At 43.4% G+C, this 27,175-nt stretch overlaps 1 protein-coding gene across 1 annotated transcript in view; it reads right to left on the bottom strand.

Moving 5' to 3' along the window:
* Positions 1–4,261: 4,261 nt before the first annotated feature.
* sema3h (sema domain, immunoglobulin domain (Ig), short basic domain, secreted, (semaphorin) 3H) overlaps positions 4,262–27,175 on the bottom strand; it is a 156,260-nt gene continuing 133,346 nt past the window's right edge. Inside the window, exons 12-18 of the mRNA XM_080183995.1 lie at positions 26,669–26,757; positions 21,933–21,974; positions 19,927–20,084; positions 17,791–17,852; positions 12,827–12,969; positions 8,989–9,462; positions 4,262–7,305 (exon numbers count right to left, since the gene is read on the bottom strand). Of these exons, the coding sequence (XP_080040121.1) occupies positions 8,998–9,462; positions 12,827–12,969; positions 17,791–17,852; positions 19,927–20,084; positions 21,933–21,974; positions 26,669–26,757 (959 nt within the window). The 3' untranslated portion in view covers positions 4,262–7,305; positions 8,989–8,997. The remainder of the gene's footprint in view (positions 7,306–8,988; positions 9,463–12,826; positions 12,970–17,790; positions 17,853–19,926; positions 20,085–21,932; positions 21,975–26,668; positions 26,758–27,175) is intronic.

The following is a 27,175-nucleotide window of genomic DNA, read 5'->3' as shown; positions in this document are numbered from 1 at the left end:
CTGTGCTTTTTTCTTCAAGCATTTATCCAATTTCCTTTTGAAAATTATTATTGAATCCACTTCAACCACTCATTCAGTCAGCCGAGTTCAGATCATAACTCACAGAGTAAATTTTGTTCATCATTTCACCTCTGGTTCTTTCTCCAATTGCTTTAAGTCTGTGTCCTCTTTTTATCATCCCTCCTGCCACTGGAAACAGTTTCCCCTTGATTAATGATGGGCAGAATTTTCCAAAAAAATGACTGATGCTGTGCTGCCGTTTGTGGTCCTGTCGATGGCACACCGCCACCGCAGGCTTTCCAGCAGTGAGCGTTGCGTTCAATGAGAAATCATGTTGAGAACGGTGGGACCGTAAAATCCCACCACTTGTGGGCAGCATGCTGCCTCCCACCGTTACGAGATAGGCTGCAGAGGGGGAAAAAAGTCCTGCTCTAAGAGTAATTTCAAAGAACAAAGAACAAAGAACAACACAGCACGGGAACAGGCCCTTCGGCCCAATGAGCCCGCGCCGCCATTTCAACATTGTGAATCCCCTCTTCCACCCATGACCCTTGTCTATGCTTATGGCACTCCACATTGGAAACCAGATTGAGGGGAGAATAATTTAGGGACAATTTGTTACACCAATCAGCCTAAGAGCACATCTTTGGGGTGTGGGAGGAAACCGGAGCACCCGGAGAAAAGCCACGCAAGCACGGGGAGAATGCGCAAACTCCCACAGACACTGGCCCAAATCCATGTATCTGCACAGCAAACAGTGATAGTCACTGAGCTGTCGTCTTGCCCAGCATTTGGTCCAGTTTAAGCGTACACTAACGACGTGAAGTACTAGACTACTCTCGAAACATCCAAGAGCAGCCCAAGAGCATTTCAGATGAGAAAACCAGTGTGATTTGCAAGTCCGACACAAATTGGATGTTATCTTCCCACATTTAGTTTGTTTTGTGGGAGGGGGTGAGTTTTACACTGGTTCAGGGACCATACCATCCTCTTCTAGCTAGGTAGAATTGTACTCACAGCTGACAAACTCAGCTTCACAGAGATCGGGCACTGATTTTAAAGATTGCCCTAATCTCAAAGTGAAATTCAAGATCCCCTTCCCTCTCTTGGTGGACATTGGGATGCCTCCCCCATTGAAGGTATGTCCTTGCCACACACCTCCACTGCTAGAGTATCACTTGGCATTGCCAGGTTGGGTCTGCTTGGGTGTCAGGGCACTGCCAGGGTGACACTAACCAGCCAGTTCCCTGACCACTTAAGGGCTTCAGTGGCTTCTGAGCCCCCCTGCATGGCCATGATGCCTGATCATCATTTGCGGAGACCATTAATGATTCACGCCATGTTCCCGCTGCTCCCGAGGGTCGGAGAATCCCAGAAGCAGGGAAAGTCTGGCTTGAAATTGACCATGTGTTTTTAAATTTCTATTTAAATGTGCTAATGTGATTCCCACCCTTGCCTGGCGTGAAACAGATTGTGTTCGGGCACAAGCGAGGGATGGGAGAATCCCAAAGGAGGTTCCTGCCAGCACTGAACACACTAGGCCTCTCCCTCATGATTCCCTGACCTCACATGGCCCCAGCCCGATCTGCGCCTGAGTTTGCAAGGTCAGAAAATTGCCTCCACTATCTGAAACAGTCAATATTTTGAACATTTCTAACAATTCTTCGCTTAACCCTTTCGGCTCTAAAGACAGCAACCCCAGCTTCCCCAGTTCCTCCACATAACTGAAGTCCCTCATTCCTGGTACCATTCTAGTAAATCTCTTCTGGATGTGTTCAGAATTCTGCAGTCGAAAATGAGCCAACATTGTGTAAATACACAGCGTAACTGTCTTGCTTTGTTATTCTATTCCTCTACTATTAAAGCCCAGAATCCCATCTGTTGTTTAGACAAGAGTTTCAGATTGTTCTGTCATCAAAAGGATTTATGTACAGACACTGCTATATCACTCTGATCATGTAAAATTGTATCATTTACTTCATATTGCCTCTTCCTGTCATATATATCACATCTTCCTGTCATATATATCACATTACACTTCTCTGCAGTAAACTTGATCTGCCATGTGTCTACCCATTTTACCTGTCAGTCTCCGTCCTTCTGAAGCCTGTTAGTATTGTTTACTACATTTCCTAGTTTTATTTTCGCTCGGGATGAATAATGTGGGATTCCAGCCAGGAGCGCATTTGAATAGGTTTTAAGTTTAAGTTTATTTATTAGTGTCATAAGTAGGCTCACACAAACACTGCACTGAAGTTACTGTGAAAATCCCCTAGTCGCCACACTCCACAACTGTTTGGGTGCACTGAGGGAGAATTTAGCATGGCAAATGCTCCTAAACAGCATGTTTTTCGGATTAGGGAAGGAAACTTGAGCACCCGGAGGAAACCCATGCAGACACGGGAAAAACATTCAGACTCTGCACAGGCAGTAAGCTGGGAATCGAACTTGGGTCCCTGCCACTGTGAGGCAGCAGTGCTAACTAACATGCCACCATGTCGCCCCCTAACCACTATTCTGCCGTGCAGTCTAGAGTTGAATAGACAACTCTAGGGTAACACAGGCCTGGGTGTGGGTTTCAGCAGCAGAGGCAGAGTGACTTCTGTGACAATGTGATGGAAGTAAAAATAGATGGTCTTAGCTGTGGTGTGGTTATGTGGATGCAAACTCATCCTGGGTTCAGATATGACACCATAGTTTTGAACAGTCTGGTTTCAGGCAGTTGCCAGGCAGAGGGTTAAAATCTGAGGCTGTACAACAGTTTATGGCAGGGACCAAAAACAATTTAACCTGGCAACTTGAGATAGTGGAGGCATCAAGAAAAGTATTGGTGAGGTCAAGCTGGATGCCACCCGTGGAGGACTGGAAAACGCCAGCCTGTGTTTTCGGATGATGTGATTGACGGACAGCATACAGTGACATGGTGGCACAGTGGTTAGCACTGTTACCTCACAGCACCAGGGACCCGAGTTCAATTCTGGCTTCAGGTGACTGTGTGGAGTTTGTATGTTCTCCCCGTGTCTGTGCTCCAATTTCCTCCCACACTCCAAAGATGTGTGGCTTAAGTTGATTGGCCATGATAGATTGCCCCTTAGTGTCAGGGGGATTAGTAGGGTTAATATGTGGGGTTATGGGGATAGAGCCTGGGTGGGATTGTGGTTGGTGCAGATTTGATGGGCTGAGTGGCCTCCTTCTGCACAGTAGGGATTCTATGAATACAGGTGAGAAATAGGAGGTGGCCAAGGACAGATCCTTGCAGGACAATAGAGATAACAACACAAGGGCAAGAAGAGAAGTTAATTGTAGCTGTTTCTCTGGCTATGAATAGATAGATGAAAGTACAGTTCCATCCAGCTGGAAGAGGATGGTATGGTCAAACATGTCAAAGACTGCAGACAAGTCCAAAAAGATGAGTAGGGATAAGTTTACTTTTGTCACAATCATATGAATACTAAGTTCCTAATCATCTCCTTCTCTGAGCAAGATCTCTATCATTACTACGATAATCCAATTGGCGAGTTGTGCTTTTTGCTCATCAATCTTCTTTACACATTCAGTAAATGTACAGACATGCATTTGGAATCCATTTTAGACAATCTTACTGCTTGACCTCTCCAATGTCTGAACTGTTCTTTGCTCTAATGCTATTCGTTACCCCCAATCCATTGTTTCTTCTCTCTGAGGTTTCATTCTGGTGTCCATCTCCCAGACAAATTTATTTACGTTTTTCCCCTCAGCATTAGTTAACCATTGACGAGGTCCTAAGTCCCAGCTCTGGTTAGGTGCAAGCTGTCTAACTGAATTGGTTCCACCTGGTCCAAGTGCCCTCATATCGTAAGTCCTAGCTACACCATTTACCCAGTTACATTCCTATGTTCACCAGTAAACAGCACAGGGAATAACCCAGAGGTTACTACATTTGAGATCCTCTTCTTTAGTTCCTCCTGAACTCCTCTGCACTTCATTTTGGTGCTCATGCCTGTCACTCTGGCTGGCTGCAGCCTGGAAATGGATTCCACAGATAATAATCAGATTATTAAACCTGTTCTTTCAGATCTCCAGACCACTAAATCTCAACAATCCTTGCTGCCTGCCTCTCCTAGAATATCGGGGCAAAGTGTCCTCCATCCCCAACCCACTGTGCTGACTTCTCAATCTCATGACCATCACTGACAAGAGACACCACACTAAGGGAATGAACGAAAATCAAATCAGTTCACGAGATCCAAATATTGTCGAGGAGTAAAATAAAACACAAAAATAGTGAATAGAAGATTCAATTTTATTTTAAAGCTGAGATGCAAGACATTGCCATTATTAAAAACACAGGTCATATGGTCAATACACAAACTAAATATATACACATCTCAATGTAAAGAAAACAAATGTACAGAAAAAAAATAAAATTAAATAATACCAATGAAAGCATTTAATACCTTCAGAACCTTCGTTCCATTATGTAGGTCAGTGTGAATGCGTTTCACACTACCTTACATAAACACTGCCCAGAAAACCTCTGACTTAAATAGCTTTACATTTACACTTTGTAAATGAGGTCACTTAATAAGCTGAAGCTGTTCACGGTGTAGGTTAAACAGCATCTGACTTAATACCTAGTCTAACCTCCTGAAGAGTATGATAACATTTTTGTAACCTTGTTACAATTGTCAGGTTTATTAAACCATCAATTTGAACAATAGGGAGCTCACAGCCTACAGAGTTTTAAAACAAAATTCTACTGATTTGAAAATCCTCAATGTAATTGTAATCTGATAAAAGCATTGTGCGTTTTAGAAAAAGATGAAAAGTTAATGAAAAATAAATGCAAATAGCTGCCAACGTATCTTTGGCAGCACCTCACAAACCTTTGACCTGCTTCACCTAGAAAGACAAGAGCAGCAGCTGCATGAGGATAACATCACTTCCACGTTTCCTTCCAAGTCACACTGCATCCAGGCTTGGATATGTAATGCTGTTCCTTCATAATGGAATCTAATCCTTGAACTCCCTCCCAAACAGCACTGCAAGATTACCTATGCCAGATGCACTGCCGTGGTTCAAGAAGGCAGCATACCACCTCCTTCTCAATTAGGGATGGGCAGTAAATGCTGGATTTGCCAGCAACACCTCTCACTGAACAGATGAAAAACAATTTAACAGTGCTTCGAACAACCCACCCCTTCCCAAATATCATTTTGTCAAACCCTAACTTATGGGAAACTGTCGTTTACTTATCATAGAATCCCTACAGTGCAGGAGGAGGCTATTTGGCCCATTGAGCCTGCACAGACAACAATCCCACTAAGGCCCTTTGGCCTATCAACCTAGCCTGCACATCTTTGGGCTGTGAGAGGAAACCAGAGCACCTAGAGGGAACCCACACAGACAAGGGGAGAATGTACAACTCCACACAGTGACCCAAGGCTGAAATTGAACCCAGGTCCCCAACACTGTGAAGCAGCAGTGCTAATCACTGTGCCATTGTGCCACCAGTTAGGCCTTATGACCATTTGAAGTTTTGTTGATTGTATCCCAAATTCAATTTTTGTAGCACCCTGACTGCTGTAGGTGCAAACATGGAGACAGTGTGCCCCTGTCCCTCTCCAATTTGTTTTGATGTATTCTGTTCTGCTGTCCAAATTCTATAATTTCCCATTCTCCCTATCCCAGTTCTTTATAATTGATCATATCTCAGCTTACAATCATTGGATTCTGTTGACCTGGCATGGGTTTAAGATTGCAGAGTTGGGTTACAGATGTTAGGTTTGCTAGCACTGCCCATATCCAGAGAATGAATTCAAAAGAGGTTACGACATCAAACCCCTGTGTGAAAGATCTTAGTTTTAATTAACAATGCTAACAAACCCCTCTGTCTAAGGAAACTCTTAGATTTATTCATAATGGTTTTGTACTTTGCAGGAAACTATTTTTCCAGTCACTTGGCCATTTGTTAATAATAGATGTTAAAATACCTGGCATTGGCGTCAGTAATTATGCAGTATCAACTTCCACAACTTAATGAGAATATAGAAGATACACATGAACACTGGAAAACATGATCAAAATGATGAGGTTACAGACCATTCTTGCATTTTCACTTTCTTATTTGGGAACAGTAATCTGTATTTATAGAGCACCTTTAATATGTCCCAACACCTACAAGCAATGGTATTTTTGCTAGATTTGGAGCTAACACACCTTGTGACCATACTTCATCATCAATTGGAAGGAAATGATATTGATTGAAATAGTTCACCTGAGTTGGAGAGTTGAGGTGGACTTGCATCACAATTTCTTCCCCCCCGCTCCCCCGCCACCCCTGCAATCAATATGAAAGGTTTCTAACTTTTCTGTTTTCAGATTTTTAGTTGATGCATTGGCTAAGATGATATGTATCACTCCTGGGAATTACTTTCCTCAAAGACACTGTCAAAACTGTGCACTCAATAACAAATAAAGCAACGTTGAAGTACAATTCTAACGTCAAACAGAAAATTTCACTCATTACAATTCCATTTCTAACCGGAGCTCCTTGCGCAAAGTTAAAAATTTGGTGTCACATAGGGCAAATTAGGGGCACTCTTATGCTATCGCCTTATACTTATTGGGCACTGGATTGGATCTGGCCAAAGTAATCTCAAGTGGGGCAACCACAAGCTGTCAGGCTTTATGGCACCAATGTGGGTGACATTCACACCAACTCCCCAAAAGTGAAAGGTCAATACTTCAACCACTGAGAACATACGGCTATTGAAATCTAGAAATAAGTGGTGACATTTTTCTACTTACTGAGGCAACTTTTATCATTATTTGGTTGCAATAAAATAGGGTGGGAGATTTTAAGTTAAAAAAACAATTTAGCAGATGGTAAAGGACTTCAAATTTTTGAATACTGATATGAAGTTAAGGAAAGGTAATTGAGCAGTGGAAAGGAACTTTAAACTGTTGGACACTACTATGTAAGCACAATACTGGGATGCTGGAAATCTGAAATAAAAACAAAACATGCTGAAAATATTCAGCAGGTCTGGAGCATCTGTGAAGAAAGGGAAACAGAGTTAATTTTTCAAATCAAGATGACCACCCAAAAGGTCAACTTTAAATTTTTGAATTTAAGCACCAGAGATTCAATGATAGCATTTCAAACTTTTGTGCAGTTAAATCATTAAAAAAAGGCATAGATATGGACAGGAAGATACAACCAACAATCCATATTTTTCCACTGTCAGTAAACGGGTAGTTTGACTGAGATTCTCCAACAAGTGTGGCCAGAAGCGAATCTCCCACGGTTAATAAATGCATATCCTGTAAACAATCCAAATAGATTGATTTTGGTTTAATTGTGAGACTCTTAATTACTTTGTCTAAACAATCATTTAAGAGGTTCAATAAACAGCATTAAAGAAGAGAAAGGTCATTTGTCATATTTAGCTTGGAATGGAATAAGTTTCAAATGAACACATGGGACCCGTTGCAGGCTGTAAGTTTTTATCTTTTATTGCTCAACATGCAGAATTTATGGGCTGGATTTTCCAGCAGACATCGGGATCCCCGTGTCAGGCCCCAGTATGTATTCCCCTGACACAGCCTTCTGAGAGCCAGTCTTTTAATTGGCTCCTGCTGCTTTTGCCATCTTATTGAGGATGACAGGTAGGTGCCAGAGTTTCCAGACCTGATTAGAGGGCCCAGAGCATTGTTAGGCCTGTGGCCCCAGTGGGGGTGATGGGTACTGCTAAAGCAGACAGGGGTGCATGAGGAAGCCTCAACATAGAGGAGGCCTGGGTTGCCTGTAGAGAAGCCATCAAATGAAGAAGCCATCCTGATGCTGCTCTCCCTCTCTATCTTTCTAACTCCCTATCTCCATTTCTAATCATGCCTCTGGCTGGGAAAATCCAGCTCCACAATTCTAATATAAATAGGAGTGGTTTTACAATAATGTTTAGACTTGTTTTTATTATACCATTTTTCTCCTGTTTTCTTCCATCTACTCCTCCCTGAAGCTGTTGACTCTTCATTGGATGTTGCCATACTGGCTACTGGCCCAGCGATGCACTTGATATGTTGCCCAAGTAGCCAATCTTTACTGTGAGTTTTGACAATGAATGTGTGGGGGGGGGGGGGGGGGGGGGCAGGCAGATGGAGGTGTTGCTGATGGTGGATTATAGCTGAGCCTAATTCTGACCTTAGTGTCCAATGAATGCATTACAAGTAGGGGTTGTTGGGAGGTGATTGTGAACCGTGGCTAACTTTATCTGGCCCATCCATTTTGACACTTTCCTCCATCACCAAGTGTTGATGGCTGTTTGTTTTTCCAAGATCAAGAATTGAATGTATATGGCTCAGTCAGTTAACCCCATGAGCCATTGTGAAAAACTTAATGCCATGTTTAATTTTCAATCTTCTGTTGCCACTTTTCTGAAATAACCTAGCATTTGCAGAGTCTCCCTATCTTTGGATTTTCTAAATTGTGGTTGAAGCAAATAAGACACTTCCTATATTTACATTTGAACAACAACTTATCCAATCTAATGCCAGCTAAAGGACTAGAGTTGTGGTTAAAGCCTATTGCCATTGCTTCTCTTGAATAGAGCAGAAATGATTTGTGGTAAGCTTCACTGCCAATTACCTCTTCATATCCCTGGACCCGTGAGCAGCTGACCAGCTCATGTGGTGCTTAAAGACCCCACATAAACCAGTGAGCTGCGAACTAACAGCCTCCCTCTAATCCCAGCTGTTTCAAATAAAGACTCATTGGAAATCCCTCCACACTAGGGGGATGGGGGGTGGGTGAGGGGAGGGGGCTGAGGGAGAGAGATGGGAGAACTACCTAGCTACCCTCAGCCAAAACAAGGTGACCATTCCATCGGTTCAAAGATTGTATTGCAAGCAAAGCCTTTAATTTACAGGAGTCCAAATGGTTTTGGAGAGATTAGGGTTTCAAGAGCCACCTTTTATTATACTTTGGACAAGTGTCTCTGCCATGCAAACCTGGAAGTGCTAGGTACTGCGGGGCAACCGTAGGAGTTTGACATGTGGTTTGTTTTTGTTTCTCCTGCCTCTTGCCGGCGGTTTGTTTCTCCTGCCGGGCTCCACACTGCGGTGGTTCTTGCTCAGCCGCAGTTTGTTCCGTTTCTTCTTGAAGTCTTTCTGCCAGACCTGCTCACAGTAGAGGTCCATCTTGGATGGGTAATTGATGAGAGTCATGATGTTCTTGTACCATGGCTGAGAGCCGTGGCCAGGATCCAGCAGGGTGTGGTCCTTCACCATGCCAGCAGAGCGATCATCGCCTTCATGCAGGTTGACCACCTGGTCAGCGGTGACCACGTGCAGCCGCAGCTTCAGCAATGTCCAGTGGAAGCCATGGTCATCAATTTGGCAATGGTAGACACCGGCGTCCCGCCGATTTATACGGCGAATCAGCAATCCTTGCTCAATTGGAATCATCTGGTCTCCAAAGGTAACCTGTGAGTAAACATTACATGGAACCATTTGTGTCTGAAACATTTCATTGTGAACTATACATATCCATCAGAGTAAGGTTACAGATATCACACAGCAGATATGCTTAACTAACTGTGAGGTGGAGCTGGTGTGATAGGAGAGACAGTACACCGGCAATGTCACTGAACCAATAATCCTGAGGCACAGGCTAATGTCCTGGGAACATGGGTTCAAATCCCACTATGGTGAAAATTAAATTCAGGCCGCAAAATCTGGAATTGTAATAAATGGTAACCATGGTAACCATGAAACTAACATCTGGTTCATTAATGCCCTTTAGGGAAGGAAATCTCTCATCCTTACGTGACGTAATCTGAATGTGAGTCCAGGCCCACAGCAATTTGGTTACCTTTCTGAAAGGCCTAGGCAAGCCACTCTGTCCAAGGGCAATAGGGATGGACAACAGATGCTGGCCTTGCCAGCAATGTCCACATCCCATGAAAGAATAAAGGAGAAAAGAAAGTAAATTGTGAATATTTCACCTCTTCTCCTGTATCAGGTCTCCATCACTCCTGGCAAAAACTCAACAGGTGACTTGGTTCCAAGCCTCTACCAATCTAGCTCTACAACAGAGCAGAGTGATGTCCTATCCCACTAACTCTATCTGCCCTTTTCTCCAGAAATAGTGGTGACACCATGTTGAGATAGATGTCCCTGAGCCTTTCATATGTAATCATTATTCACTTATTTATAATCATAGAATCCCTACAGCGCAGAAGGAGATCATTCAGTCTATTGAGCCTGCTCCAACAACAAGCCCACCCAAGCCCTATTCCCGTAACACCACCTATTTACCCTGCTAATCCACCTAACACTACGAGCCAATTTATTAAGGTCAGTCAACCTAATCTGCACATCTTTGGACTGTGGAGGGAAACTGGAGCATCCGGAGGAAACCCATGCAGACAAGGAGAGAATGTGCAAACTCCACACAGTCACCCAAGGTCATAATTGAACCCACGTCCCTGGCGTTGTGAGGCAGTAGCACCAACTACCACACCACCATGCAGGTTAGGTTAATTGGCCATGTTAAATTGACCCCAATGTCAGGGGGATTAGCAAGGTAAATGAGGGTTACGGGAGTAGGACCTGGGTGGGGTTGTGGTCAGTACAGACTCAATGGGCCAAATGGCCTCCTTCTGTACCGTAGGGATTTTATGATTCTATTTCTTTTCAGATCTGTAACTGTTGAACTTAGGGAACAGAGATGGGGCTTGCACCAGGGTAAACCGCCAGGGTGGGGTAATAACTCTAATGGGGATCGGGGTATAGAAGGTGGAAGTGAGGGCGTGATTGAACAGATTATTCATTGCAGTTTATATCAGTGTGAGACCAAAAGTTCAAATCCAGAAAACTGCCAGGATAAACACAATTGTGCCGATTGACTAAAGACTGTGTGTGTGTGTGTGTGTGTGTGTGTGTGTGTGTGTGTGTGCGCACATATTTTTGTGAATGTATGTGTTGTGTGTGATAACCCTTTACTTCGTACTTGAGTCTGACATCAGGGCAGGGTCTCTGAGTACTGCTGAGGTGAGAGGGATGGGCCTGGGTTCCTGTGGTTTACAGATTTTGTTGGGGGGTGTGGGGGAAACTGGAGGCTTGGAATTCACCAACGCAGGGTCAGGACCCAGAGAACCCCCAAGGTTAGGATTAGAGAGGAATGCTAGGGTTTAGGGGGACCTAGAGATATTTGGGGATGGAAGGGACAATTTTAACACCTTCTACCTGATGAAAATTGGGCAGATAAGCTGCAAAAATCCAATGGTTCATTTAGCAGCTAAAATGGATCCTGTCATTAACAATATTTTCTAGCATACTAAATATGTAGATCCATGTTGAAAGAAATATCCAATCATGACTGCAATATTAACTGTGGCCACAAAGGTGAGGGGGTGGCCTTTCTCATCAGGTGAAAACAGTGGGAAGATGATCCAGAATAAGAGGAGGTTCAAATAGTTGTGTTTGTGTGTTTTCTTCAAACAATCCTTGAGGGTGGGGTGGGGGCAGCAAAAAGGAGCTAGATTGCAAAAACAAGTCCCTGCCAAGGCTTCTACTTCATTCCCTCATTCAAGATCTTCCCAAAACCTCCTCTCTGTGACTTCAGTTCCAAAGAAGAGTCATTTTGGATTTGAACATTAACTCAGTTTCTCTCTACACACATGCTGCCAGAACTGTTGAGTTTTTCTAGCACCTTCTGTTTGAATCTCCCCTGACGAGCCTTCTTTTGGTACCAGCCGGCTGAATCCTGATGCCCAATCGACTGCTTTCACCCACTGGCATGCAGATCAGACCCACTTAAATTCCTGCGGCGCCAGCATTATGGCCCCACACTGTCGAGGTCACCCAAATCCCACTCCAGGTTAAACCTGGGGCTGGAGAAGGGGCTGACGATTCACAGGATCGTGCCGGGGTTTGGAAGCACACCAGCACGATTCAACAGTCTTGTAGCACTGTGGCAGTCAAGGTTTCAGGAGCACTGACTGGAGTTTAAAGTTTATTTATTAGTGTCACAAGTAGGCTTACACTGCAATGAAGTTACTGTGAAAATCCCCTAGTCGCCACACTACGATGCCTGTTCGGGTACACAGAGAGAATTTAGCATGGCCAATGCACCTAACTAGCACGTCTTTGGTCTGTGGGAGGAAACCGGAGTACCTGGGGCAAACTCACACAGACAAGGGGAGAACGTGCAGACTCCGCACAGACAATGATCCAAGCTGGGAATCAAACCCAGGTCCCTGGCGCTGTGAGGCAGCAATGCTAACCACTTTGCTACTGTGTTGCCCAGAGATGAAATGAAGTAGTAGAAGTGGGCAATGTTGGAAATTCTGGGAAATGGTTGGGGCAAGGGCAGTGTGGTTTATGATTTTGATGACTGAGGAGGGATGAGGTTTGCAATCTCTGAATGATAGGTGGAGTAGATGGGGAAGTCAGGATCCTGAGGTGAGGTGGGATGTTGTTTTCCTGATAGCTTCCACCTTTGTATGAATCACCTCAGCCGAGCAGGTCTTCTCATATTCTGTACTTAAGCCAATGCCATTTCTATGTAAGGGGGGCAGAATTGACAGCAATTGATGTATGGAACGTCATCTATCTCAATTGTACGTCTCTGTTATGTAGAGGCAGGTAAAGGAACCAGACCCAAGATTGCAAATAGCAGCAGAATGCAAAAGGTGGGCTAACATCATGGCCAAAATCAGGCCGTCAAAATCCTGCGGCGCCGGCATTATGGTCCTATGCTGCCAACAGCTGTGAGGAGTTTACAGGCCCCTGTTAGGTCTGTAGCGTGGTTTCTTATTTAGGAGATAAAATCCAAGGCACTTACCTCCTGCAACCGTCCACTCTTGTCACTCGACTCCAGCAACCATGTGACAGTGGCAAGCTGCGATTTGGGAATACATTCCAAGTACGTGCTGTTCCCCTCAACAACAAACATCACCTTCTCTTCAGTCCAGGTATGCATGGCTCCTACAGTAAGCATGTAGAAGGGGGATGTTAATTAGAGGCAGAGTAAAACTCAGAAGGCTGGCTGCAGTACAATACCATAGTTCATCATAACTCAATGGTCATTTTTCATTATAAGAGTTTGGAATAAGTCTTCCAGTAGCAAGGAAACAACAAAATACTAATATTTTCCCATTTTGCACGTCTCTGCAAGAGCCAAAATAATTCTACCTTCGATAGCCTAATTACATCATGAATTGTTGTGAATATTTTTCAGCCAAATGTGTAGACATCACAGCACCTATATTAAGGTGAAAGGTTATTGCTGAAAGAACTGATAAATGAATAAGTTTCATTTATATTTCCTTAGTGGTTATGAATTAGTTTACAATAAATACTGCAACCTTTGTGTGGAATTGGAGACGCCATACAGATTGCAGTGCAAGGCAGTGTTCACACGGCACTGAGTACAGTGAAAGACCCGCATTGCAACATTAAGCAGGAGTGAGTCCTATTGGCTGTTCATTGCAGTTTATATCACTGTGAGGCCACAAGTTCAAATCCAGAAAACTGCCAGGATGAACACAAAATTAATTACTGTAGTGATTCAAAAAGGCTTCTTAAAACGTTAAGTCCAAGGTTTGTTGGCCTAATTCGAAAGAATTTACTGAGACTCTCTAATATATTGGTATCATTATCTAAACTTGGGACAGTAGAAGCAGGCCATTCAACTCTTCGAACCTGTTGCCCCATTCAAGTAGATCATACAGGATTGGTAGTTCAACCTCATTTATCTCTCTGACATACCTAACCCTAACAAATATCTATCTCAGCTTTGTCGCAACATGTCTGTAGCTATTGATTTGTTCAATTATACCCTCACTTCCACTTTCTATACCCCGATCCCCATTAGAATTATTACTCCCATCCTGGCGGTTCACCCTGGTACAAGCCCCATCCCTAAGTTCAACAGTTACAGATTGGAAAAGAAATAGAATCATAGAATCCCTATAGTACAGAAGGAGGCCATTTGGCCCATTGACTCTGTACTGACCATAATCCCACCCAGGTCCTATTCCCGTAACCCTCATTTACCTTACTAATCCCCCTGACATTGGGGTCAATTTAGCATGGCCAATCAACATAACCCGCACATCTTTGGACTGTGAGAGGAAACCAGAGCACTCAGACACGGGGGGAATGTGCAAACTCCACACAGACAGTGACCTGAGGCTGGAATTGAACCCAGGTCCCTGGTGCTGTGAGGAAGCAATGCTAAACACTGTGCCATCATAATGGACAATTGGTGTACTGATTCACTGCAGGATGACTCTTTGCAAAGGTAACCTCCTCCTCCAACACCACAACCTGTTTGCTAGACTGAAAGCTGCTCTGAACAATATCCACTGGTCACATGATTTACACCCTGGCTACTTACTCACTAGCATATTCTCTCAATGTGACATCACAACATTTAGAGGAAGAGATTTCCAGATTCCTGTGGAGAACTGCTTCTTGGTTTCTTTCCTGAATGGATGGGCCCTAATTTTAAGACGTTGCCGTCTTCCACCAGGGGAATATCTGCCCTATTAGTGTTTTAGACATTTCAATCGGATCACCTCTCAATCTCCTATGTGCAAGCAATGTTAGCCAGCATGAATAAATCTTACAAATATAACTCAGTCATTGGAAAGAAATAAATACTATTTAATTCTTAGTGTCTGGGGGTTAGCAGGGTCAATAGGTGGGGTTATGAGGATAGGGCCTGGGTGGGATTGTTGTCAGTGCAGACTCGATGGGCCACTGTAGGGATTCTATAATTCTACTGCAGTGATTTGACATTAACTTCTGCAGTATAAATGACCGGGGCTTGGTTTGGAGGAGGCAGGATCATTTCACAATAGCAGAAATGTCACTTTGTTAGTTAAGTATAAGGAATTGAGGCACTGAGTCTAATGTTATGATCAGCATGACCGTTTTCCCTGTGACCCAAGGATTTGAGTCTGCTGGTGAGGGATGAATGCTCAGTCCTCTGTGCTGGCTGTCAGGATCCAATATGAAAGTAACCTAGGCACTCTGGCTGTGGGACCACCTTGCAAAAACTGTCCAGATTTCTGTGTGCCAGCAATTGTTCTTGCAAGTTTGAACACTTTTGGAAAGTTAGCATGTAATCATTGCTGCGCCATTATCAGATTTGGGACCATGTCAAGAATGCAAAAAAATCTTTAACTTGCCAATCCCATATCGTCTGGAACTTTCTGGCCATTTGAGCCTGTAGAGTGTTCCAATCCTGCCAATGATACACCTTCGTTGTAGGTTTTCCAGCGGCAAGGGATGCATTCAACGGGAAACCCCGTCGACAATGGCGGGAACAGAAGATCCTGCCGCTAACTAACCTCCTGATGGCAGAAAATGTGGGGTGGGTTAAGCAGTAATTCCCACCCACTGGCTGGAATTTTACCACCCTGCTCGCCACGGGAATTGGAGCGGGCGAGGGGCAGACCATAGAAAAGTCCGTTGACCTTGGGCGGGACTTTTAGGTTTTGGGACGAGTGACACTGTAAAATCTTGCCCATTGTGTCTGATCATGAGAATTTGACAATGCCATGTTGAGGGGATCAGCCCATCCCTGCCCCCAAGGAGATTAGTTTGGACAGTGGAAGACAAAAGAGAACTGATGTCCCATTTTCCTTTGCTGTACACGTTCACATCCATACACAATTACATAGAACCAGCTATGAGTATTTTCCTACTGAAGCAGCCTGTCAATCTTTCAAAGCCTCAGATTATTATTTCTCGGAAATACAAACCACGGCCAAATGTCTTTGAAAGTGAAGTTGTGGCATGTGGAGTCACAAAAGGCCTAACCATCATTTCAAGACAGTTTGACCTTAGGCACTGATTAGCCTCTGCACTGGTCTCAATGCCAACCTCTTCCTCACAATTCACTTTTGTTCCATTTCAAAGCTCGATTCCTCTCCCACCAGCCTCCCATTACTGCCAATGGCATATCGAGTGAATCACTGAACCATACAGGCTGAAAATAGGCCCTAACTTCGACTATTCATCTATGCTGATTCAGCTGACTCAACGGTTGAGGGCTATAACTGGTCTCTGTGTCACTCAGCTAGGGAAATGAAAGTCAACTCAGGTCAGAACAGCTGTTCACTGTCTGGTAGCAGTGGAAGTAGCAGATATGCTGACCTCCAAGGTTGAATTGTCCACTACATAAGAAGAGCATAAGAAATAGGAGCAGGAGTAGGCCATTTAGCCCTTCGAGCCTGCCCCGCCATTCAACAAGATCATGGCTGATCTGAAGTGGATCAGTTCCACTTTCCCGCTTTCTCCCCATAACCCTTAATTCCCTTGTCTATGAGAAACCTATCACAAACCTTTCAGCTTCTGAAAATTCAAATTTCTGTTTTAGCCCTGAGGGCAGCACTAGGAGCTATTGACAAACAGGTGGGACCAACACATTTAAGGATTCAATGGCAGGTTAGGGGCTCAACTCCTATTGTGTAACCTTTGCATTGATGGGGGCCAGAGAAGAGGAAGAGGGAAGGTTTGGAAGGATTCAGAAGCGGGCAGCATGTTAAGGTGGCAGCAAGTAGCTAGCATGTGGTGTATATTTTCTGCTCCATCTTTTGTCAGAATATTCAACTGTCATGCTTTCTCAATACTGTATAATTGCTTTAACTTCACACACCTTTGGCTCACAAAGCCTATGTAAATTAGTGCAGGGTTCAATGTCGACAAAAAGGTGCCAAAGGCTTCTTTGCAGAATCAGAAACAGGAACTGATCTATAATCATTCCTCTTCTCATTCAAACTCAAATTTCAAAATGCATAATAAAAGCAGGAAATGCTGGAAAATCTCAGCAGCTCTGACAGCATCTGTGCAGAGAACAGATGCTGTCAGACTTGCTGAGATTTTCCAGCGTTTTCTGTTTTTAGTTTCAGATTCCAGCACCCACAGCATTTTACTTTTATTTCAAAATGGACAGTCTGGTGTTTAACTTCAAAATGGATGATGTCTGTACAGTTTTATTGTATAATCTTTCCCTAGGGTTTCATTAGAAAAATAAATTGAACTTCTTAAAACACAGAAACCCAGCTGTATTAAGGCAACTTTTACAAAATGTTCCCATCACAAATGCTTCAGTCGATCTCTTATTGTTAATTTTTAACCATATATTTTGAACATTTCTGAAATTACTGTTTTTTCTTCATTCATTCACAGGATCGCTTACAAGGCCAACATTTATTCCTCCTTCTAACTGTCCTTGGGAAGGTGGTGGTGAGTCACCTCTTGAAACACTGCAGAATGTAGATACATCCACAGTGCTGTTAGGGAGGGAGAGTTCTAGGATTTTGACCCAGCAACAATGAAGGAACGATGATATAGTTCCAAGTCAGGATGGTATATGGCTTAGAGGGAACTTGCAAGGTTATGGTGTCCCTATTTGCCCACTGTCCTTGTCCTTTTGTTGGCAGAGGTTGTAGGTTTGGGAGTTGCCATCAAAGAGGCCTTGACAAGTTGCTTAGTGCACAAGATTAGTGCAGCATTTGATCTTCAAAAAAAACTCCCAAAAAAATCTGCCCTTCTAATTTTTCTAGATTGGTTGCAAGTTGATTTTAACATACACAAGGGTTGTACTGGCCTCCTTGTGTCTTCTGCCTTTGAGGATAGCCATACTGGAGAATGACTTAATTATTTGTCGAGAACAAGCCTTTAAAGAAATTTAATTTAACCTCAAACAGTTTGACAGACCACTTCTTAAATGCAAGAGTTTCAATGATTACACTCATGAATGGGTTGACCTTTTGGTTCATTGGTGACACTTACCTCCCTGGTTGAAGCACTGAGTCAAAGGGTCTCCATTCAGAGCAGCCTGTCGAGTGTGTCTTCTGCAAGCAAACATACCAGCAAGGGGGTCAGGTTCAACAGCAACCCATTGAAGTCTCAATCCAAAGCGCTCTCTTTTATCCTGTGGTTTATTTGAACAGTATCCAACAGCTAAAAGTTCAGATGCCTTGTGTCAATGGCCAAATCTGTTGCCTCAGGAAGGCTTTTGAAAGCTGCCCAATCCATAGTATTTACTTCACAGATAGTAAGTCTCATTATGTGGTGAAATTATAGAGTAATAATTACATATAATGGGGGGATTTAGATGTTTATGTATAGAATGGATTCCCAGGAGATTTACAAACGGAAATCTAATCTAGGACTTTGAGGTGTTTAAAATAGAATACATTAATGGTAATAAATGGCCAAGGGTGAGCTAAAGACTGGAATTTAACTGAGGAATTGGTCTGGGTTCTATATGGAAAATTGAATGTTGGGAATGATTTACAGGCAGGAATATAATGGAGGGGTTTAGGTGGTTTACACAAAGTGATGATTACTAGATACAAGTTACTGACAGATTTTGAAACTATTATCTTCAGAAGGCGAGCTTTTTCGTTTAGAATTCAGTGGATGGTTCTTTTTAGTTGATAATTTTTTTGGACCATCCTAGAAATCGGCAGCTGACACGCACCATCACGTCAGGCTGATAGTTCACCTGCAGGATTGCACATAGGTTGGAGCACATAACAAACCAATATAACACCAGTATGTAAGTTTGAACACTAACACCATATAAGGTTCACTCCATTTTCATCTGTCATATCCCTTGCTTGATGAATGCAAACTTAATTGTCTAGGATTTCGCATAAGGTACAATACAATCCATTGATCAGCATTCCATCTTATATGGTGTTATATTGTTGAAGGGCTAAGGACTGTCCTGCACTGTGGAAATTCAGTGAATAGCTGAGGTATAACTTTTGATGTATTCACATAATTCTCAAAATGTTAGTCCAGATTTTGAATCACATGAAACAATAGTGTCCCTATCATGAATCCTGTGTTACAATCATGGACACTTAATGATGGTCAAAAATCCCTACGCAGAACTTGCAATGTCCTTCATGGCTATGGTAGCACATCTGTTGTCTAGGCTAAGTTGTGCTCTCTCAATGTGTGGGTGTCCTGTTACATGCTTGGCATGGCATGCTGTTGTGTCTATGCAGCTAAGTAGCACCTGGATAACTGGTAACTCTTTGATGTACCCTGGTGATAAAAATGTTCTCATTTTACCTCTTGGTTCAAAACATGTCCAAGCCTGATGGAGTACTAAATCCAGAACGGAATTTGAAACAATTGTTTTAATAGCTTGAATGTAGAACTTGTTACCCTATGGATTTGTTGAGGAAATTTCCCAGATGGATTTAAAGTGATTCTAAATTTCGCATGAGGGAAAAACAAATAAAAAGTTGTTCTGAAAGGCTGAGATGAAGAGGTGTGAGAGAGAGTGTGTGTGTGTGTGTGTGTGCGTGTGCGTGTGCATGGGTGTATTGGATAAAGATTCATTGACCAGTTGGGCTGAATGGCCTGTTTCTTTGCTGTACTTTACATGTAAAAGCTCTTTGCAGAGTGGTCTCCACCCAGTTCCTAATGAGAGCATGCCATTTATACAGAACCCCTAATCTGGACCAACTAGTCCTCTCCATTAGGCCACTCAGAATGCTTGTGTGTAAAATAAAAACATTCCACCTCTGGTAGGAGGAAGTGTATTTCGGGGTTGGGTTACAGCACATCATCGGGCATTGAAAGAGAACTTCATTCTAAGACTGAGGCTCCATACTTTGACTGATCTGGGAGTACATGCTGCTATGTGAGGTGTTCCATTTTCATCTGTCTCATCCCTCACTTGATGAATACAACTTAATGGTCTAAGATTTCACATGGGTACAAGACAATCCAGAGACGAGTTTTCAACCCTATATGGTGCTCAGTGATATACTGGGGTACTTAGGGGTAATCGGGGTGCTGGAACACAATTATGATGTAGAAATGTTAGGATTTTTACACGTTCAGGCAATTATGATGTATACAAACAATATTCAAGCAAACAAGTTACCGCAGCAATGGACTAACCTGCGGATGCTGGGTAGGTATGTGCTGCAGGAGCTTCCATTCCAGGTGCAATAAGGATCCCGTGCCAGGCAACATTCAGCACAGCCCTTACCATACAAATCACACTGGTACAAGGAGACCTGGGCCAAGCCACTCTTTGAGCCAAGGTACAGCCACTGCTGCAATGAAAAGCAGAGTTGGCAATTATTTTCAAGGCATTACTCAGACCATAAATGATACAATACAGGAAGAGGCTGTTAGGCCCATTACGCTCGTGCCAACTCTTCAACAAAGCTGTCAATATAGTCCTCCCCCTCTTTCTCCACCCAGAAGAAAAAAAATCAGTGAATCTTGGGAATGACTGACAGTGGTCTGAACTGGAGTTCCATTTTAATGTGTACAAGACCAGTTCGATAAAGCATCAGTCACTTCCTAAATTTTACTGGTACTGTGCATAGCCCAGATTTTTTTTTCCCTAAAAATTCTCAAAAGTTACCATTCAATCCACTTCCCTCTTTGGCAATGAGACCCAAATTGCAGCAATTTGCTTCAGGGTTGCTGTTCTTTTTCAAAATAGTGTTGAGCGGTCTTTCACAGCCATTGTGAGAGGGCAGTTGAGGCCTTAGTTTAACATATCATCTGAAAGATGACACCTCTGACAGTGCAGCACTCAGTCAGTGAGGTATCAATCCTACTCTACAGCATGCTCTGACATAGAGGAGGTATTTTGTTAAAATTAATTTATGGGATATGGTCATCGCTGGCCAGGCCAGCAATTATTGTCCATCCCTAGTTGCCGTGGGTGTAGAGCCAGAAATAGCTGTGATACTAAATCCAGTGGGCAGAATGGCACAGAACAATTTGCCCAGGGTTTTCCACTGACATGGTGGCACAGTGGTTAGCACTGCTGCCTCACAACTCAGGGACCTGGGTTTGATTCCTGGCTTGGGCCATTGTCTGTGTGGAGTTTGCACATTCTCCCCGTGTTTGCTCCAGTTTCTTCCCACAATCAAACGATGTGCAGGTTAGGTTGATTGGCCATGATAAATTGCCCCTTAGTGCCCTGGGATCTGTATGTTAGAGGTATCAACAAGGTAAATATGTAGAGTTTCGAGGATAGGATTGTTGCTGGTGCAGACTCAATGGGCCGAATGGCTTCTTCTGCACTGTAGGGTGTTTATGAGTCTACGACGTGCAAGATCTGGCAAGTCACACAGGAGGTGGAATCTTATGTAGGTGATGGGGGGAGCTTCACTCGCTCGCTGGAGAGCAAAGAGCAAATCTCTGTTGCCTCCTTTGGGGTTGGTTGGCTGAACCACAAGCCAACAGGCAGTGGAGAGGCAAGTGGTGATCTATTCTCAATATCAGAATCCTGGGAGGTCCAGCTTATTGAAAACTGGCAGCCCTTTTGCTCAGCAGTACCACAGGTGGATAGAACCCAGTCGAGGCCCAGGATCATAGTCTATCCCAAGTCAAAGTTCCCTAATAGTAAGTAATAGAGGGGAGGTGGTTTCATGGGGTGGGCGTTTCAGGGTAGGGAAGTTGTAGGAAGGAGGATCGATATCAATGCCTCAACCTCAACCATTCTGAACACTGCCTCATCTCCCTCTCCCTTGGAGGGATGCCATGGCCTGAGGTAATGCAGCCCGGTGGCTACTTCCCATGTAGAAGCTATCAAAGTGTGGCTCAATTACATGATTGAGAAAAATGAGTCACCCCGTGGGCCAGTATATCCTTTGTTCTCCAAGAACTGTTGCTGTTAATGATGTACATCTGGACCCTGTGAAGTCATGTCAATCCTCCTCACTATTGGAGAGAGTTAAATAAATATCTTGAGTCTGAGCTTGAATCTTACGTAAGTAGATGTTGCTTTGTGAACTGTGTTGGCAATGGAAAGCAACTCCTACTCTGTTACTCCCAGGAAATAATTATTGTGAGCTGTCTCTCAGGACATTATGATTTTACATTCAGTGCAATCATTCCAACATGCATTATCACAAATACTTATACAGTGTATGCCTGCTTACCCGTTTCCTGGACAGATTCATCGAAGTGATGGGTGACTTGTCCTGAGGAGAGATTAAAGCACAGTAAGGGGATATCCATGACATTAACAATGAATCAATCAATCTGTACCTGTGACGTTTTATTTAAAGCTGAGAAGAAGCAGAGGAAAAAGGAAAGCTCAAGCATTTCATTATGTCCTGCAGGGAAGGAAACCTGCTGTCCTTCTAGTCCAGCCTGTATGTACCACCAAACATGTTACTAATCTCCTTCAGAAATACCCTGACAAACCACTCACCTCAGCGCAACTAAGGATGGCCAACTATGTTGGGGATGGGGATAGTGTGGGACAGTGGCACTGCGGTAGACAATCAGCCATAATCACATTGAATGGCGGAACAAGTTTGATGGGCTGAATGGCCTACTCCTCTTCCTATGGTTGGAATTTTATGGCCCTCCCACTGGGGCATCTTCTGATCCCACCAAAGGAGATTTGAGTGACTCACTGCATCCACAGGGGAACCTAGCCTATGTCCCTAAAAAATTGCTAATCTAATCACATGCATTTGTAAAAAAAAATCATTCCCCTACAAAACATAATTTTGTTACTTATTTGTTCCCTTGCATTCTTCATCAGACAGAGTGCAGAGCTCCCAACTCCTTATATCACGGAAAAGAGGACTTTACACCAAATGGTTAATGCAAAGGCTCTTTCCAACTAGTTCTTTGTCCCTTTATTTTATTTGAGCTACATGAGATAATTGAGATGAATTTCCCTCCTCTTTAACCCTGATCAAAAGAAACAAACAGTCTGTTTCATTATTACTTCACTATGGTCTGGGCATCGTTTCAATTAGATGGTCAGTAGGTCAACTGCAGGCTTCTAATTCGCAAAGCAGCCCCACAAGTCTTCAGAAGAAGGATCACACATAGCCACAGAAAATACATAAAATAAAAAAGTAATATTAAAGAAGGTTCTCAATAAAAGCATGTATTCAATTTAATCCCCTGGCGATAGTAATTCAGTGGTCGGCATTCATGTAGGTTTTAGCACAGCAGGGTCTAGTTTGATTTTTTTGATATATCTCATGCCAAACTAGTCCCTCGAGTGTTCAAGCCCATGGCAAGCACACTAACACGGGTTGCCTGACTGAAGTCTCATAAATGTGTAAGTGATTTGCCAAGAAATGTCCTTATTAGGATCAGGAATTTTTCTTACACTGCCTTAATATACAGCTCCTTTACACTGTATCTCCATTACAGAACATTTTTCCGTAAAATAAAGAATCTGAATTACATTCCCCACCTCAATTCCACCGAATGATGTCTCCAACTCTCCTGTTATAGTTTTCTCAAGCTTTCTGCTACCTAAATCAAGTGGCTTTATTAATCTGGACTGTGAAGCCTATGTAACACCCTTAGCCATCATGACTGAGACTCCTCATGGAGTAGCAGGATTTAAAGAGGATGCAAAGAGGAGATTGGCAAGTTAAGTGACTGGACAGGAAGGTGACAAATGGATAATAATGTGGGAAATGTGAAATTATCAGGTGGGAAGTGTAATAAGTCTTTGGAGGCGAGTCGCTTCACCAAAATCCTTTTATTTACAAGCTCTACAGCAGCATACAGAGTGCTAGTAGTTAGCAGTTTATCTCCAGGAGTGTCAGAAGAACTGTCACTCCTGGTTAAGTACTAGACAAAGACTCCCTGGTTGGCCCATCAATTGGAGCTTTAATCAGGGAGTTCATACCCTAATAGGCCATCCTCAATGGCTTGATTGAAATCACTACAGATAGAGAAAATGGAAAAGAAAAAATATTTTTAAAAGGCGAGAGACTATTAATTGTTGGCAGATTTGTGTGTTCCTTTAAGTGAGTCGCAGGAAGTTAACACAGAAGTACAGCAAACAAATAAGAAGGCAAATGGCATGTTGGCCTATATTGCGAGGTCAGGAAATGGAAGGGTAAGAAAGTCTTGCTGCATTTACATGGGGTTCTGGTGAGATCGCACTTGGATTACTGTGCACAGTCATGTCCTCTGTGCCTATGGAAGGATATACTGGTCTCACAGGAGGTGCAACCAAGGTTCAGTAAATTGATTTTTGAAATGGGAGGATTGTTCTATGAAATGAGATTTAGCAGAATATTGTTGGAATTTAAAAGAATGAATACTGATCTCATTCATAGCATCATAAAAACCCTACAGTACAAAAAGGCCATTCAGGCCATGGAGTCTGCATCGACCATATCCCACCCAGGCCCTATCTCCATTTCCTTACATATTTACCCACTAATCCCTTTAACCTACACATCTCAGGACACTAAGGGCAATTTTTAGTATGGCCAATCAACCTAACCTGCACATCTTTGGACTGTGGAAGGAAACCAGAGCACCCAGAGGAAAACCACACAGACACAAGGAGAATCTGCAAACTCCACACAGACAGTGACCCAAGCCAGGAATTGAACCCAGGTCCCTGGAGCTGTGAAGCAGCAGTGCTAACCACTGTGCTACCGTGCTGCCCCTTGTGATGTCAGTTGATTTTGTAGTTTTATTCAAACACACAAAAATTTTAAGAGGCTTGACAGGACAGGTGCCAAGAGATTGTTTTCCCTGGATCATGATTCTTGAACTAGGGATCACAGCCTCAGAGTAAGGACTGAATCATTTGTAGCCAAACGGGACATCTAAAATGGTGTTTTGCAAAGCATTCTGGGACAATTGGGCAAGAAACTAAACCGACAGGCTGCACTTTAAAGACAGAGACAAACAGGCTGCAACCCTGATGAGTGAATAAACAGGATATGGGCCATCTCCAGGATGAAAGAGACTTTCTGGTCACACTGTGTTGTGTGCCAGACATAGGGGCACCGTGAATCCTTATTTAGGAGGAAGGTATGTGACCTATGTGCCTCCAACACCTACAGACGTGGCTGCTGGGGACACATCCAGAGATCGGTGTGGTAGCACCTGATTGGACTCTTATCGATCAGGGTGATCAAGTCCTGATCGATTGCTTGGCAATGGCCAGAAACTGGTGTGAAACCAAATGGGGTATAAAGGGTGCTGCACAACCAGGAATCTCTCTCTCTCTCTGACCCCATGAACAAGCTACAACGACAGAGAGCCACCACACCTGAGAAGGAAGGAAGGAAGGAAGGAAGGAAGGAAAAAAGATCAGAGCCAGAGTGCCACACCAGATCAAACGACCAGACTACGCAGACAACTACCAAGACCAGCGCAGAGATAAAGGCCAATATCTGCTTGGGTACTTGTCAGTCACGCAAAGTTTAAGTCAAGTCTTGTATTGTACTTGAATTCTAGTATTTTCCTGTAAGATAACTTATTGTTGGTCGGGTGGGTGATTATTGATTGTGTGGGTTTAAATAAATATTGGTTGTACTAACAAGACGTCTACTCGTAGTTATTTGTCCACCGTATAAGGGTTAAAACAGACTGTGCGGCAGGCAACAGTGGCGCCCAACATTGGGATTCCTGGTTGTGCAGAACCCTTTATACCCCATTTGGTTTCACACCCCTTTTTGGCCATTGCCAAGTAATCGATCAGGGCTTGATCACCCTGATCGATAAGAGTCCAATCAGGTGCTACCACACCGATCTCTGGATGTGTCCCCAGCAGCCATGTCTGTAGGTGTTGGAGGCACATAGGTCACATACCTTCCTCCTAAATAAGGATTCACGGTGCCCCTATGTCTGGCACACAACACAGTGTGACCAGAAAGTCTCTTTCATCCTGGAGATGGCCCATATCCTGTTTATTCACTCATCAGGGTTGCAGCCTGTTTGTCTCTGTCTTTAAAGTGCAGCCTGTCGGTTTAGTTTCTTGCCCAATTGTCCCAGAATGCTTTACAAAACGCCATTTTACATGGCCCGTTTGGCTACACATTTATGGCTGAGATGAGAAGAAATATCTTCATTGAGAGTATTGCGAGTTTTTACAATTCTTGATCAGGAGGGTTGTGACTGCTAAGTTGAATATATTTAAGACTATGATTGTTAATGTTAAGGGAATCAAGAGATATGGGCCTCCCCTCACACTTGGTCTTCTCTCACACTTACTCCCAATGACAGGATCTCCCCTCACACTTATTTCTAATGACTAGGTCTCCCCTTACATCTCTTCCCAATAACTGCCTTCCCCTCAATACTTATTCCCAATAACTGGGTCTCCCCTCACACTTCCTCCCAATAACTGGCTTCCCCCCTTACATTTCCTCCCAGTAACTGGCTTCCCCTCACACTTTCTTACAATGGCTGGCCCTTACCTCACACTTCCTCCCAATAACCAGTTTTCGCCTCCCAATAACTGGTTCTCCCCTCACGCTTATCCCTAATGACTGGGTCTCCCCTCACACTCATTCCTGACAATAACTGGTTCTCCCCTCATGCTTATCCCTAATGACTGGGTCTCCCCTCACACTTATTCCTCACAATAACTGGCTCTTCCCTCACACTTCCCTTTTTGTTATTTCTTCTTATACTCTAGAAATGAAAATTGGGACGGGTGTAAAATGAGATCATTTGATGCTGTTGCCCTGGATCAATTTGACCTCAGCTGCAGCACAAATACTCATTGTTCTGTTTGCTAGTCTGACATGTCCTTTCATGTCTATTCTTCCTCTTTTCAAAACACTGCAGCTGGATGAAAGTTGCTGAAGTGAACTGAAAGTCACTTGGTAGCTCCTATCAGATGTGGAATTAATTCCATTCAGTTACCTCAGGAATTATTCCCACTTACCTGGAATACCTCCAACTCTTCAAGAGTGATCTCTTCTACCTCCAGGTTTGCTTTGGGAGCATAGATGGATTTCAGGACCACCCCAGTGTCTGTAAAAAAACAGAATAGAACTGTCAACTCTTGTTTTATTAAGTGGGGCCCGCGAGTACCAGTGATTCAATGTCTCACTATAATCAGTAAGAGAGGAACAGACATACCAGACTACAATGTCTTCCAGGCCCTTTGCCCTATCTGCTTTCATCAATATCCAAAATAAGCACACGAGCCTTTCTTGAACTGATTAAACGGTTCTTGCTTAAACGTACCAGGGTGGAAAGCTAAATTACTTTACTGCATAGTGCAACAAAAAATAGCAAAATGAGATTTACAAATTTGATATGTTTTTAAACCATATTTGTTGATATGGCCACATTGGTCTGAAATTGAGACAGTCACAATGTTCTGAGGTAAAATTACAGTGACAGCACAAGCAAGGGTACAAGCAATTTCTGCATACTCTAGAAACAT

Source organism: Carcharhinus amblyrhynchos, chromosome 3, assembly GCF_965287045.1.
Source record: "Carcharhinus amblyrhynchos chromosome 3, sCarAmb.v2.hapA, whole genome shotgun sequence".
Taxonomy (NCBI): Eukaryota; Metazoa; Chordata; class Chondrichthyes; order Carcharhiniformes; family Carcharhinidae; genus Carcharhinus; species Carcharhinus amblyrhynchos.
The sequence above is the reverse complement of the archived record's forward strand: the minus strand, read 5'-3'. Positions and strand labels throughout refer to the sequence as shown.